General features: G+C 40.3%; 1 protein-coding gene across 5 annotated transcripts in view; it reads left to right on the forward strand.

Annotated features, from left to right (window-relative positions):
• The window catches only part of PDE8A (phosphodiesterase 8A), a 149,148-nt gene that overhangs the window by 108,368 nt on the left and 25,529 nt on the right, over positions 1 to 15,251 (forward strand). For all 5 annotated transcript variants that reach the window (XM_063169782.1, XM_063169783.1, XM_063169779.1 and 2 more), the window contains exons 3-14: positions 368 to 558; positions 1,713 to 1,769; positions 3,191 to 3,248; positions 4,619 to 4,707; positions 4,939 to 5,017; positions 6,639 to 6,776; positions 10,612 to 10,700; positions 11,267 to 11,318; positions 11,419 to 11,461; positions 12,374 to 12,451; positions 13,401 to 13,471; positions 13,988 to 14,152. In XM_063169782.1, coding sequence (XP_063025852.1) covers positions 368 to 558; positions 1,713 to 1,769; positions 3,191 to 3,248; positions 4,619 to 4,707; positions 4,939 to 5,017; positions 6,639 to 6,776; positions 10,612 to 10,700; positions 11,267 to 11,318; positions 11,419 to 11,461; positions 12,374 to 12,451; positions 13,401 to 13,471; positions 13,988 to 14,152 — 1,110 coding nt within the window. The remainder of the gene's footprint in view (positions 1 to 367; positions 559 to 1,712; positions 1,770 to 3,190; positions 3,249 to 4,618; positions 4,708 to 4,938; positions 5,018 to 6,638; positions 6,777 to 10,611; positions 10,701 to 11,266; positions 11,319 to 11,418; positions 11,462 to 12,373; positions 12,452 to 13,400; positions 13,472 to 13,987; positions 14,153 to 15,251) is intronic.

Consider the following 15,251-nt stretch of genomic DNA (forward strand, 5'->3'; position numbering starts at 1 on the left):
GAAAAAGGCTGCATGTGAGACAGTTTCAGATAAGTGGACTCACTGTCAGTTCATGTACATTCTCTCATGTACACTCAGGCATCTTGTCTCTTGATTGCCTGAGCTCTCTCTGTAGATAACGACAAGAGAGGCAGTTCCAAAACTTGTTCTTCCCATGTGGATATGCCATGGCTTGGGCAGACTGTTGCACCCACTTGAAACACCTCTGTATACAGACAACTATAAAAAAATCAGTGGTCTGTAGAAAGCAATTCTCTTAAAAACAATGGATTAAGCCTCAAAAGTGGCTTTATAAGCCATATTGAGAAGAGGAAAAGGTCACAGAATCCCCTGTAAGTGTAAGGCTTGTTTGTGATGCCCCACCCAGGTACTTTTGGTGTTTGCTGAGGAGGACGAGCAGAGCAGCGGGTTCCGCTGGGCGTGTGACAAGGCTGGATTCCGCTGCAACCTTGCCAGGACACCCCAGTCTGCACTGGAATGTTTTCTAGATAAGCACCATGACATTATCATCATTGACCATAGGCATTCCAGATACTTTGATGCAGAAGCATTATGCAGGTAAGCACCGTTTCAGTGTAATTAATGCTTAACAGTATAGTTAACACAGCATCAGGTTTTTTGCTTTTATATGATGTTTTTATAAACTCTATAGAGCAGTGATTTTTTTTTTTTTTTTTTTTGGTTTTAGACAGGTGTGCACTGGCAGCATCAAATACTGTTACTTCAGTGTTTTACATCTGATAGCAGCAGCATTTTTGGTTGTGTCCTAGGGTCTCTGAAGCTCCATCTGGCTTGGAGCCACAGTGTACAAGTTTGTTGCCATAGTGAACTGTTGGGTGTTTTTTTGTTTTCTTTTGTTATTTCAGGTTGTTTTTTGTTTTTTTTTTTCCAAATACCTGGTTCCTTGTTTTCACACTAAATAAACTGCGAAGATAGCATGTGCCACAAAGCACCTAAATTAATTAATTAACTTCATTAACGTTGTAATTTTTTTGGAATGTCACTTCCTGTTGAATAACTCCCAGTGCTAGCAGGCAATGTTTGGCGTGCACATTTCCATACCTACAACATATGAAAGTACGTTATGAAGAGCAAAATTGCAAACATATTCCAAAAATAACTTTAGAAACTGCTGTGAAGTGTGAAAAAAAGGAGGGAAGGATTTGAGTCTCTCTCCACAGAGCCTGGGCAGGCAGCAGTGCCTTGCTCCAGAGGCTGCACAGTGAAATCCCCCTGGGAACGTGTCCAGAGTGAGCCAGGCTGTGGGGTGGGTGCCAGGGTCACACCGTGTGCCCTGGGGACTCTGCTGGGCCGAGACAAGTGGATGAGATCTTTGTCAGGCCAAGACTAGGTAGCAGTGCTGTTCCCTATATTCCATTTTTACCAATCTGCCCCAGAATTCAGTGAAATGCACCTTAAATGAGTGAGGCCAAGCCCTTCAAACAGGTCCATTAAATGCTGTTTCAGAGAGGATATTTTTTGCTATTCCCCCACTGGGAGTACTTGAGTTGTAGATTAATCTATGTTCATGGAGTGTCAGATATCATTTATTCTCCTTTCTTAGCAGCAGGCTCAGGATTTGACATTCGTTTTGTTGTTAAATGATTTTAAAAAGATATTTTAAGAAAAGTGCTGTCTGAAGGTTCTATAAAGTCATGTTTTTTGAAATGTGAACTTAAAAAGAATTTAAATGGTTTGTTTTTTATTTAAAGGTCTATCAGAACAACAAAAGCCTCAGAAAACACAGTCATTATTTGTGTAGTACAAAGGTAAATACTCATCTCTTTCCTTTCCCCTGTGATCAAAACTGTGAATCTTACCATTGTAAAAGCTAACCTGAAAAGCATTAACATTAAAAAACCTGAATTAGATCTTCCTACTGTGCTAATAATAATGTGCTGTACCATAGTTTTTACTATACTTGACCATAGGATTGGGACAGAAATTGTTTTTTTTAATTTCTAGGTTTTTAACTCAAGAATCTCACTTGGAGTTTTGTTTTGGATTCCTCCTCACACTTCCCCCATCACTGCAGGCTTTCAGAGCATGTTTCAAACAACTTATGCACATCCTGTGCAAAACTGTCTTGCAGATCTGTGTTTTGAACCTTTCTTAATCTGCCTTTCAATATGAATAATCTCAATATTTCAATATTCTTTCAATATGAGAACCAGAGATCTGCTGAGGGTGAAAAGTGACATTGAACAATTTGATCAGTACAAAGTGTTATCTGACCAAAGCAGTTTTTAAAAGCAAAAGAGATTATGACATCTCAGTAAAGTACTGCATATGCTATTTCCTTCCCTCTCCTTTGAAATCATTACCTGTAAAATAATGTGAAAGTAGAAAGTAAAGAAATTCTGTGTATTTAATGAAATTAAATAAGTGGAAGATAATTTCCTCCAAGTATAATTTGGAATGGCCATTTCTCAGAACACATTAATTCTGACAAACAGTTCTGAGGTGTTGAAATTTACCATTAAAAACACACTACCATCTCTACCAAAAAAAAAGGACCCTAATTAAACCTTTCAAGATCCAAAACTTCCTGCATAAATCAAAGCTATTGTGCCATGTGCTAAACATGACCAGCTTCAATCTGCTTATTGACACACACTTCCCATAATGGCTTTTCTTCCTGATTCCAGCCATACATTCATGTATGTTGAAGGCTCTTTCAACAGTTATAGCCAGAGTATTCAGATACTTAATTTGGGAATGTGTCCCAAATGTGAATTACTAGAAGGCAGTGGGTAGGCAACACCCGAAAATCCATCTTCATTCAGGCACCTTGAGTTGCCCATCTAAGATTTGGTACATTCAGATAACAAGTAATTTCTTAAATCCTTGGCTGTGCAGACTTTCAGGTGCTGACTAATGCCAGCATAAACAACAAGGATCCAGTACAGAAAAAGTCCAATTATCTAGCTCAATAATTGGTTTCCTTGAAGCATTAGGTTTTTTGATGTAAGCAGCTCATTACATGCACGAAGGAAAATAACATTTTGGCTTATCCATGCCAAAGATGAAAGCTTATAAAAAATACAAAAATATGTTTTATTCCTATATCCTGTAAGGATCTAGCAGCATTAGCCTCAGTGTGGCGTCTGGGGTACAAGTAGATGAACGGATTGTGAAATTTGGTGTGAGTTAATTACAGAATCTCTGATTTATCCTCCTTGTTTCAAAGGCACCCTGATCGTGAGGAGTCATCCATCTTGCCCCTGATCTCTGCTGGCTTCACAAGGGTATGTGCTGTGCTCGGCTGCCTTGCTCTGGCATTTCAACATTGCCATGCAAGAAGCTCTCCAGAAGTTTGGCTGCCAGTCACCATTTGTGTCAGTGATCCAACCTGTGGATTTTTTTGTGCCGCTCATTCTTCTGTGTGCCAATTCTGAGCATTGGCATGACACTCTTGGGGATGCAAGGAGTGGGACTGAGACTCCTCTACTTCAAGCATTAATTTCAGATTAAATACACGATCCTTTCCTTGAAAAGTTAACATTGACAAATTGATTAGTGGCAGAGTCAGAGAGCAGCTTGCAGTGAACAACAGAATGTGCTGTGGGAAATCTCTTCTGTCAAATGCCAATTCCCATTGCACACAGGCTTCACACACTGTCAAGTGCTATTAGCTATTGTTTGGAGGCACCTGAGAAGCATTGCCTTGAATCTGTTCCTTGGCAACTGTTCCAGCTGAGCAGGAAAGGTGCTAATTAGTGCATCAGTTAAATGGGCACCTTATTGCCTTCAGCTGACACTAGAACAAGGTTGGGCCTGATTCACAGCACAATTCCAAATATTTGGTTGCATGCTCTCCAGATTTTTGCTGTTCCATCACGTTCCATTTGCACCCATCTGCTTATTCCTAGTATGGGCCTGATCCAGGAAATACTACAGCCTGGAGATAATGGCATTTATATGAACAGAGTCATTCCAGAGGGCACATAAGTAATTCAGCACAGGTTCTGAATTATTTATGGCTCAGAGCCTTGGAAATGGGGCTAATGGCAAAGCATAGAAAATTTTGTTTAGCAGCTTAGATTGTGGTGGCTTACCTGTGATAATCAGTTGTCCTGCCCAAAATATCCATGTCTGTGGGAGTTTAGTGTGGACAAAGATTTAACATTCAGGCTCATACCTGGTAAATATGAAGTGGTTTTTAAAAAGTGAAAACACTGAGATCATTGCGATAAAAACCCCAAGGTCAATAAAGGTGTATTTCACAGAAAATTTTACTGTCATCTGTATAGACAATTTGGTATATTAGCAGTTGGAAACTCATAATAATTTCAAATTTTAACATTTCATTATTATTTTAAGAAAGCTAAAAGTAGATTTAAAAAAAATTACAATGATCTTGCCGACAATCACAGAGAATAAACAGGATGGTTAAACCTCATTGCCATGAGGATCTGTCACCTTTCAAAATGCAGTAACTTGAAAAGTTTTGCTAGTACCAAAAAATAATCTTCTCCCATTGCTCATGTCCCAGCATTTTCATTTTTGGCAAATCTACTCCTTTTCTGGTTCTTTAGCAAGCAAAAGAAATTAGAGCTTCAAATCCTTGCAGACAGGAATGTGTATTAATGAAATATTTCTAACCTTTTATTTGCAGAGATATGTAGAAAATTCTAGTAGAATGGCCTGTTACAATGAGTTGATTCAGCTGGAATTTGGACAGGTGCAGGCACAATTCAAACTAAGGTAATTTTACCAAAATTGTTATCAACAAAGAATTTTCAATTTTGCCAGATCTTTAATAGAGTATTTATTTTGATCTGCAATAGTTAATTATAGAATGTCAGTTACTTGAAGAAAATACATTAATTGTTAGACTGCAACATTATTCAGTATGGAGTTATAATACTTTATTTTCATATATAAGAAGAATAAAGTGGATAAAATTTTTTGGATGCCTTTTTCTTTTTTCTCCAGGGCATGTAATTCATTATTTACAGCATTAGAGAAAAGTCAAGAAGCCATTGAGATCACAAGTGAAGACCATGTAATACAGGTTTGTTCCAGTCATAACTACAGAAAATTCCTCTGTGTTTTATTTTGTCTATGATTACACTTACTCTTTCTTACAGCACAAGAATCTAATCTAACTTAATGGTTCTAAAAGATTGAAGTGATTTTAGCTGTAGAGTAGAATTTTCTCCATTTTAAGTGTCTGGCATAAATCAAATAAATTCCAATGGAGATTGTTGTTTCTGAATGAATAAGAATTTTCTCTCTTGTTTCTATTTTTTGTATTGATTCCTTATCTCTGTTATTCATTGCTTCTCTGTATCAAGAATGAATGCAGCTACTGGCTTATGTGCACTCTTTTCCAAAAATATTTAATGTTAGTTTGATGCTCTTTAAAATCTAATTCTATTCAAATAATTGTACTTTATTTTTTTCTAAAATTTGATACTGTTTGATGTATCAGAATTTTTGGGCCAACTGTTTTTGAATGTAATCCTCCCTTAGAAATTTCTTCAAACAGGGAAAAGAAATTGTGCTTAGTTTTGCAGTTCTGAAAACCATCATCTTTTTAAAGGAGTTAGTTCCATCCCTAGCCATGAAGCAGTGACAAGTGATTTTATTATCAGTAAAGAGCTTGAGTCTAAGCCCCTGGGAATTATAACATGCATACAAATTGTGCCTTCTTGAGCCAAATCTTGACAATGGCAACTTCATTGAAGGATGTGCCTCCTTCATCCCTTTTACAAAAATAACAGGGCACATCCTGAAGTTGTTTTAAATACATTTTTTTGCAGACCAAACTTCGTCCCTCTGCTGACAGCCCCAGGGTTTGAGAGAAGTGACATTTGCAGGAGTCCTGGGGCTCCAGCAGGCACAGGGAGGGGAAGGGAGGGATCCTTTGGGATGGAGCTTTTAGAGGAGAACCATTAGATGTAGAGTGGCTCCTTTTCCTTTCTGTCACATTGAAATATTGTAAGTTGTAAGTTTAATATTGTAAAATATTGTAAGGCTTTCAAATGCTGCTGTGCCAGGACTGTGCTTGTAACTCAGCACTGAGAGGCCAGGAAGGGGTGGGCTCTGGGTACCAGTGTTCAGCTTTGTTGGCAAGGGCCAAAAACTGCAGTGAAATGCAACATTCACTTCAGTGAGAAAGCTGCTTTATTAAATTCCACTGCTTCCACTCTGCTTGGCTGGGCCTGGCCTGGACAGGGGGGTAGGGATGGCTGGCCCTGACACAGAATAAGACGATGAATTTGCCAATAGATATGGATAATATTCCTATGGTATTCCAACATCCAGTTGGTGATTTTTAGGAACACTGAGGTAGGTTTGAGGTTTATTGGTTTGGGAACTGAAAGAGCCAGTTTTTCAGGGTTTATGTTGTCTGTCTAAACTCTGTGGATATGTGATACTCAGCTGTTTGTGTGATTTCCCTCTCTTTGCTGACATGCACACACTCTGCACAACTGTTCTAGCATGGAAATTCCTGGTTTGCTTCACAAAGAAAAAGTGTGAGCATCTCTCTCAGGAATAGTACATGCAGACATTTATTTCAGGCTGGGAAAGAGAGCTCCTGGTTAAGCAAGCAAAAGAAGAGATTCTCTTTTGTTTTAAGTATTCTGTTGAATGGGTATTTTTTTTGTTTTTTTTTTTTTATCTCACAGTACGTCAATCCTGCTTTTGAAACAATGATGGGCTATCAAATAGGTGAACTAATAGAAAAGGAATTAACAGAAGTGCCTATAAATGAAAAAAAAGCTGATTTCCTAGATACTATTAATTCCTGCATAAAGATAGGAAAGGTGAGTAATGGAATTGAATTACTTTTATTTGCTATCTGTATAAGTTATTGTAGTCCAGCAGTGAAATGCATTGTGACTTGCAGCTTCACAGACACACAGCATTTGCAACTTAAAACAAGAACAGGAAGTAAAAAAATTCTCATTTTTAAGGGCTTCTTTCTCTTTTCTTGCTTGGTAGAGATACTTGTTTTACAAAAATAAGTGACTTGCTGTGTTTCTTTATAATTTATGCTGTTCATAGCAAATGGTGTGGGAGTACCAAAGAAAAATGAGATGGATGCACATGTTATCTGGTGCTATGTAAATGAGAAAAGAACCATATTGAAGAATTTCACCACGAAATGTGGAAGCTGATTTGCAAGTTCAGAATGTAAAAATACCAAGGAGACATTTGCAATATCACTTGGAAGTGACTGGCAGTGCCAGCTGCCAGTCTGTTTAATTCCCTAATGGCATGGGAGCTGTCTAATGGATTTCCATTAGAAGGGTTCACTGCTCAGAGATGAGCTGGTTCCTGATGCCATTGAACATGACAGAGTGCCTTGTAGGAGCAGGTGGTGGAGGCTGCACAGAGGGGTTGGGGAAGGGCTGTGTTGGACGATGCTCCATGGCCCAGGGTTGGGGGCTCTGTCCTGGGGGGCAGCACAGCATTGGCACAGGGCAGGGGGTGCCCAAGGGAGTCAGGGCGCTCTGGATCAAAAGCACAAATGCACAGTTGTGGTGAGTCCTGCTCTGGGGCTCAGGGTGCTGGCACAGCCCCAGTGGCAAACACTGGGTGCAGATGCCAGGTGCATTTCAAGGAGATTGTGTCGCTCATCTCCACCAGCGTTGGCCTGTTGGAAGAGGTCCCAGACAGTAATTTGGATTATGGTGCTTCACTCTTCTGTTGCCTGACTGAAGTTATTTCAGTAAATGTGTGCAGTACAAAACTGATGTTAGGAGGGAGTATTTATTAAGTTATAATTCAAATGCGTTAGATGTGTCAGGCTTTAAATCCACACCATCAATTCTCAAGATATAAAGTGATAAAATTTTTTAATATTTTAGTGAGCTGATAAAAAATTCATTAATAGTGGAAATATATTTTACTCTATGAGTGATAGGAATCTAAATCAAATTTATCTCCTTCCTTGTACTAATTTTACTCCTGACTGTGTGGCTTTAACAGTGAGGGCTAATGAAATGCTGCCTACTTAAACCTATCTGTCTGAACAGCCTAAGCTATTTTAGGTGGATATATTCTGTTTGCAGGTGTTCTGTGTTTCCCTCTGGAACATTTTATAATATGTAATCTGTACAACCTTAAATTAATATGTTAGTATAAAAATGAATTGCCAATTAAATTATTACAGGAATCATTTGCAAGTAGAGGTTAACTGTGAGGAGCAACCTTTGAAATACTTGAAGTTTTGAAATCATTTGTGTCAAGATATTACAGCATTTTCAGAGGTGCCTGAGTTACCTGGAACATTCTGACATGGTCTGTGTGTAGTTTTCAGACTTGGGATTTCTTTATATCCTAAATTTAGAAGACTGCTCCTCACTACAATAGGCCATATTTTGGCTACAGCAAAGTAGATTAGTGTAGGTTACATCACATCAAAAAAGGAAACTGTTTGCTGCTGTGATCATCTCCTGTCAACAGGTTTGCCTTTTGTTTTGAACAAATATGGTGCTATTCTAACCGAGTAATAAAAATAATAAGAAAGCAAGTTTTTATATTTGGAAAAATCTAAGCTGCATGAAGTTTATCTTTAAATGGAATTTAGGAAGATGGTCTCTTGTAGCATTTCACCTCTTGTGCTGACAAGCATAGTGCTGGGAGCAAGTTCAGTATGATAAAACAGAAGTTCATAGATGTTAAACTCAAAACTTGGAAATTGGAAAGTACATAGGGATTCTTGGGTCAGGATGTTGTTTCTCTTAGCAAAAAACATAACTCTGAAAGTTAGTTTTTTGTTACTTCAGCTGTCTGTAATTTGCCAGAAGCCAATGTTATTGAAGTGTTCATCCATCCATGCTTGAGGAGTTAAAAAAAGAGTTGTGCTCTTCTTAATTCTTCTGTTTCATGATTCAAATTGCATCCATTAAGATGAAATGTGCAATTCTGACTAGAATTCCTGGTGCCTCTGCTCTCTGCAGTCTGCTTTAGTTTTGCTTTTTCTGCAGTGAGATGAACACCTACTGATGAAGCAGACAAGCCATGCAATTCCTCTGGGAACTGTTGGCAAGGTCTTTGCAGAGGGGGTGGGAGGGCAATCCCACTGTGATAAAGCTCTGTGGCAGCACCTTCCCAGCTCAGCCTGCCCTTCTGTGGGACTGTGTCCATGGTGTTTATTTTGGTTTGCTCTGTTTTCTGCAAGCATTTGCTGAACTTTGCTATGTGGTGCAGGAAGCCCCAGTGTAAAAGGGAGGCTGAGCTGGGGGGTTCCTCACTGTGGATAGAGGTAGAGGTGTGCCTTGCCTTCCTTGTGGAGTTTGGGAGCTCAGCTCTGATGCACTCTGTCAGGAATGGCACTCTGGGGTTTGCTCTTTGCTCTGGTTTGATCCCAGCATCCCCACAGCAGGAGCTGCTCATGGAGCTTGTGTGGCTCCAGTGCAGACACAGCCATGGGCCTGAGTGACAGCACATCTTGGGAATAGCTCTTCTCTGCTGGATTGCTGACAGAGGCTCTGGGAGGGAGCATATGGTGTTCTTAAAATATGTTTAAGTGACATCCCTGGGAGAGCTTCACCTACCAGCAGGAGTTTGGCTTGGACCTCCTGCTTCTCAGAATTGCACTGACCTTTTCCCTCACACATTTCCTGCCTCAGTTTCACAGGTTTTAGAAATTCACAAGTTAAAAAATCGATCTGTTGCCTAAGAAGAACACATTAGTGAATAACCTGCCTTGAAAAGGATATGCTTTCAATGAGGGAATTGTCCAATCTGTAGTTTATGACTTCACCCTTTTGTGCACATCCTGGGTTTATTACCTGGCTTAGAGATCAATTACTCATCTCTACCTCATCCTGGTTGTCAGGAAACTATTGATGTGCATACTTTTAATTATGAGAGCATTGAATTTTGTGGTGCTTGCTTTATCTTCATTTGTATTCCTCAAGCAGCTCACGGAAGGCATTATGCCCACTACAAAGTTTGTTATTCACAGTTCTCTTCTCTGACAGATCCTCAGAAAAGCCTTTAATGTTTTTTTTTTTTTTTTTCTGTACAGCCTGTCACCATGCAGTTCTCTGTGGGCTGGAGTCTTTATTTGCTGGCTCCATCCACATAAATGTAAAACTATTCTCTCTGTACCTGTGTTCTGGCCAGCTTGACTGAGAGATCTGTGAGTCTCACATAAATAAATACATATTGTGTGCCTCACGAGGGTGTTTTCACATACATAAGATCTGATCTAGTTTGTTGAGCTCAACTGAAGTACAGCAATTGGCCTGAGCAGTTTGTGTTAAGTGAACATAGAAGATGGACTTAATTATTCATTAATCACTTGGTATTTAGTAAATGCCCAGCTCAAAATATGCATCTGTAAAAGAAGACCACCAACAGCTATTCTAGGATGGGGAAGAGAATGCAGCTAATTCCCACAGCTCCTGAGTTCAGCTGTTTCCATCTCAGCATTCCCAGGCTGCTCCCCTGGCAGTTGTCCTGCATTGGCAGCAGCACAGTCACCTGCAGGTTACTTGCAGGGGAGAAATTTGAGGGTTTGAGCACAGTTTAACCAGCCCTGCCTGGTTTTGTATTGTGAGGCAGCTTTCAGTGAAAGAAGGGATGGAGCTACAGCTTCTCTTCATGCTTGATCTGAACTTCCTTCCACTTGAATTGTTTTTTCAGGAATGGCAAGGAATGTACTATGCGAAAAAGAAAAATGGAGATAGCATACAACAAAATGTGAAGATACTACCTGTCATTGGACAGGGAGGGTAAGTGTGAAAGCTGAAGTCGTGATTTGTGTCTGAATGAAGGCTCAGTTTAGAGTTCAGTTGCCTCTGGCAGATATTGGATTATCTTGCTGCTGAGTATAATGGAAGCTTATGCAAGGAGGGGTGCCTCAGACCTCTGTGCTTAATTCCTTGGGGCAAAATCAACTTTATATGTTGTGTGCAGGGAAAGTGAAATTCTAATTCTCCCCCAAATGGAGCCAAAGATGCTCAGTTGTGACTCTGACTCTTCTAATCCTCCCTGAAGTGCAAGTGCACCCTCTGGTCTTTCTGTGCTTGGTGTTGGTGTCACCTACCTCCTGTGTCACTGAGCCCCTGTACTGTGTCCTGCCGTGCTCACTCCTCTGTGCCCCTTCCATGGCTCTTGCCAAGGGTTGTGATGGGATAAGGTCACTGTGGGCTTTGATCATGGGCAAGATTCAAGCATGTCCAGACTTTTATCCAACTTCCACCTGGTCCCTAAATCGAGCCTTTGGAGCACCCAAGTGTCAGCACTGAATTAGAGCTGAGGTTTGGATGGGAATTAACTCGCTGTTTTTTGCCTGCAGAAAGATTAGACACTATGTGTCAATTAGTAGACTGTGCAATGACAACAATAAGGTAAGTGAAAACAGTGCCATGCTCACTTTAGTTTGAGCCCTAAGTATAACAAAATAATGGCAGAGTTCTGACTAACTGGATTTCTCATACTGAATTGTAGGTGGAGAAGACATGTGAATGTATTCAGGCTGAATCTCAGACAGGTAAGAAATGTCTCTTGTGTCCCAAGAACTGGAGAACATACCTGGGGGGAGAATAAAGGCCATTTTAGTGATTTGACTGAAAAAACAGTTTCACAGAACAGTCCTGTTTACCTAGTGATATAAGCTGGGAATCCAACTCAAAATGCAGGAAAGTAAATACAAGACCCCCTCTACGTGCCTCACTTTAGAGGCGACATAGAGCAGCCCACCTTTGAAAATGCTGTCACAGGGCCCCAAGTTGGTGTCCTGGTGTTGCTGGATTCAGTGCCATAATTCAGCTGTGGGTGGTGGATCCCTGTGATGGAATTAGAAATGAGAAGGATGCCTCATGTAATGCTGTTGCTGTGGCTGCTCTGTAGCGCATGGCACCTGTGTCTGCATTGCCTTGAGCTGCATGTGGGTGGGAATGAGGATGACCAGCACTGTCATTCACCCTCATCCCACATACCAGCACTTCAGTTAGGACATCCTTGGCATCCCTGCTGTTGTTAACTGTAGTCTCAGCACAGGCTGAACCTTGGAGTCCCTAAGGAAGCTGGGATTCACTGCCCCCCTTGCTGGCCTGTGCTCTGCTGGGGCTCACCTGGTGGCAGTGGTTACTTGTGTGAGCTCAGGTGTGCTGCACGAGTTGTGTTCACAACTGCAGTTGTGTCACAGTGGTGACAGAGGAGCTCTTCTCTCCACAGTTTGCTTCTGCACAGACATTTAGGCATGTTCTGCCTGAGAGCTTGGCTGGGCTCAGGTCAGTGTGATAGGGCAAGAGCTTTAAAAGGCACTTTAATCAGCTCTCATCTGCTGAAGCATTGAGGTCAGTGTCACTCAGCTGCTGCCAGGCTTTTCTGAGCTCCAGTTCCTTTAACATACATCTTAGGCAAAACTTTGTGTCATTATGCAATATAATTTTCTTCGCAGATACTCAGACTTGCAGACACAAAGACATGAGGAAAGGATCCCTGGATGTCAGATCCACAACATCTCGTGGGAGTGATGGTATGTGAAACAACTCATCCTGTTGGGTCTGGCTGAGTTGGAGTTGTCATGCAAACCCAATACACAAATTATTGCCTTTCTTACCTCTTCCCTTGATAGAGATATGAAGACATTTTTTTTCTTAATTTTGTTTTCTTTCACTGTGTTGTATTTTTGCTCTATTAGATCACCCCAAACTTGATAGATGAGTCACATACTCAAAACTGTTGCTGACACTTAGATGCTTTTGTTAAATCATCTCTCATTGCAGTCTAGGCAGCAAACACTAGTGAAGCATGTCTGTGCCAGTGAGAATACAGTCATGTTCCAGTACAGCAAAAATAGCATTGACTCTTCTTCTTGAGAACTGCTCAGCACAATAAGTAATAGAGATGTCTGCATTTCATAGGTAGCACAATATCTAGAAAAATCTCATTGTGGCCTTTTCTTTGCAGAACCAAAATTGCTAACAAGTGTAAAACGTTTGTTTTTACATTTCCAATGTAATAGGCCAAAACCTCTGCTGTTTTTATTTGGCATAGGTACCCACTTCAAAAGAGCTTCAGTGATTTCCCTCAGCTTGGAAGCTGACTCATTAGGACTTGTCCTATTCCATCAGGCAGCAAGAGTAGGTACATCCTGTAATAATCTGAATTCAGTAGTTACCTACCTGTGCCTGCCAGTTTATACACCCACATCTGTCTAGTCTTTTAACTGAGTTTATAACTGAATATTTAAAATAATAAAGCAAAGCCATGATTTTGCCAGGCTGTTACAGCCACTCACCTCTAATCAGGGACATCAGTGGTTCAGCCAGCGCCTCTTTGCAGTTGTGCATTCTGCAGTAGATTGCCTCTGAAAGGCTCAGCAGGGTAAGCAGTGCAGGAAGGGCCTCAGGAGTTCCTGGCTGATCCTGCCATGAGCCTTGTCTGTGCAGTCAGGGTACAAATTCTGCTCTGTTTTGCCACAGGCAGCTCCCAGCGGCGCCGCTCCTCCATGGCCAGGGTCCATTCCATGACTATCGAGGCTCCCATCACCAAGGTAATGTCACAGCTCTGCTCTGCTGCACCACCCTCCCACTGCTGTGGCTCACAAAAATGCAGATACTCTGAACAAAAATCCCCCAAACCTGCTTGGTAGAGTGTCATCCATGGAGTCAGCCTTCACACGATCCTGTTTAAGAAGGAGGGACTGGAGTTCCTCCTTCTTATGTTAAACTTATTGTCAACTGCTTTCTGAAACCATTCAAAGATTTGTCAAAAACCAGCTCTTTAACAAAGGGAGAAAGTTACATTAAATCCATTCAGAGACATTTTGAGACCATGCCTTGGAGGGGAAAGTCATTAATAAGATCGCTGTCCTTAAGGCCAATATCTTATTTTCAGAGTCAGTAGCAAACATCAGCGTTTCAGTAACATCCCTTTCATTTTGGTTTTCCCCAGTGCAGATTAAGGTTTTATGTCTTGTTATTTTCCTGAGGTTTTCATAGTAATTAATGAGTGTCTCTCTTTTTTAAATATCACTTCCAAGTTCACAATATTTCTGATGCTACATTAGGTAATAAACATCATTAATGCTGCACAAGAGAGCAGTCCCTTGCCAGTTGCAGAAGCTTTAGACCGGGCTTTGGAGATTTTAAGAACCACTGAATTGTACTCTCCACAACTGGGGACAAAAGATGAAGATCCACACACAAGTGACCTTGTTGGAGGGTTAATGACAGTAAGTATTTACTGCCACAGACAGCTCTTGATTAATGTTCTCTGCCTGATTTTCCCAGTTACTTGGTCTTTATCATCTGCCATGTGCTCTGCTTCTACAACGCCAAATTTTCAGGAAAAACTGCACATATCTTTTTGTGGACTTTCTCCCCCTACTTGAATAATGTAGCTCTGAAAATAGGAAGAAAATTGACCAGCCCCTTTAAAACATTAGTTTAGCTAAAAATAGAAAGTAAAACCAAATTTTTTTTCAATGTGATTCGTTTGAGTAAGGTATAGATGGGAGAGGAAGAAAGAAAGAGGACCAGATATTTTAAAAAATTTATTAATGAGGATTAGAATGACATGGTTTTGGGGGGCTTTTCAATCTACCAAAGACTGTTTTCAAAAGAATGCAAAATACATATTTTTGTTGCTGTTTCTTGGATTATATTTGTACCTGTAGCATAGTATCCAAAGTTGAACAAAGGGCACATAGTGAAGCAAGAACTGAACCCAAACCTTCAGAACCTGGAGTCTGACCCCTCTGGTGGTGACAGATGAGTTTAGATGAATGTTACCTGTGCCCTAAGGATATGTGCTCTCATCAGTCTGTAGGTTACATGTGAAAGGCTACGTCAGGGCAAAAATTTACAGTGTGTTGGATGAAAAAAAGCTCACAAAATGTAAGCTTTTCAGAGATGTCTCTGGGCTATTATAATTTCATGTTGGAACTATCAGGACATCTTTTCAGTATCTATCTTCAAATAGTTTATGTGTATTTTTACTTTTAAAAATACCACAGCAAATACCTCATCAGGAGAAACATGTTGGAGACTCCAAGAATTCCAGGAGAAGACCTAAATGGTTCATACTGGGTTGTATTTACTAACTGAGTAGACAAAATTTGTTGTTACCTCAACTACAAAAATATAGGAAGAACATTGATACATATAATCATTAGTCTTGAGGTGAATCTTTTCTCTTGAAGCGAATCTTTTCTCCTGCTGAATAAATAAGAGTCCATAAACTCAACTGGTTTCTTCTTTTTATGGATTGTTGTATTTGGTCCATGAACATGAAGATAACAATATTGCAAAATATAAAATCTTTACTAAAAA

This window comes from Melospiza melodia, chromosome 15 (assembly GCF_035770615.1).
Source record: "Melospiza melodia melodia isolate bMelMel2 chromosome 15, bMelMel2.pri, whole genome shotgun sequence".
NCBI classification, from domain to species: Eukaryota; Metazoa; Chordata; class Aves; order Passeriformes; family Passerellidae; genus Melospiza; species Melospiza melodia.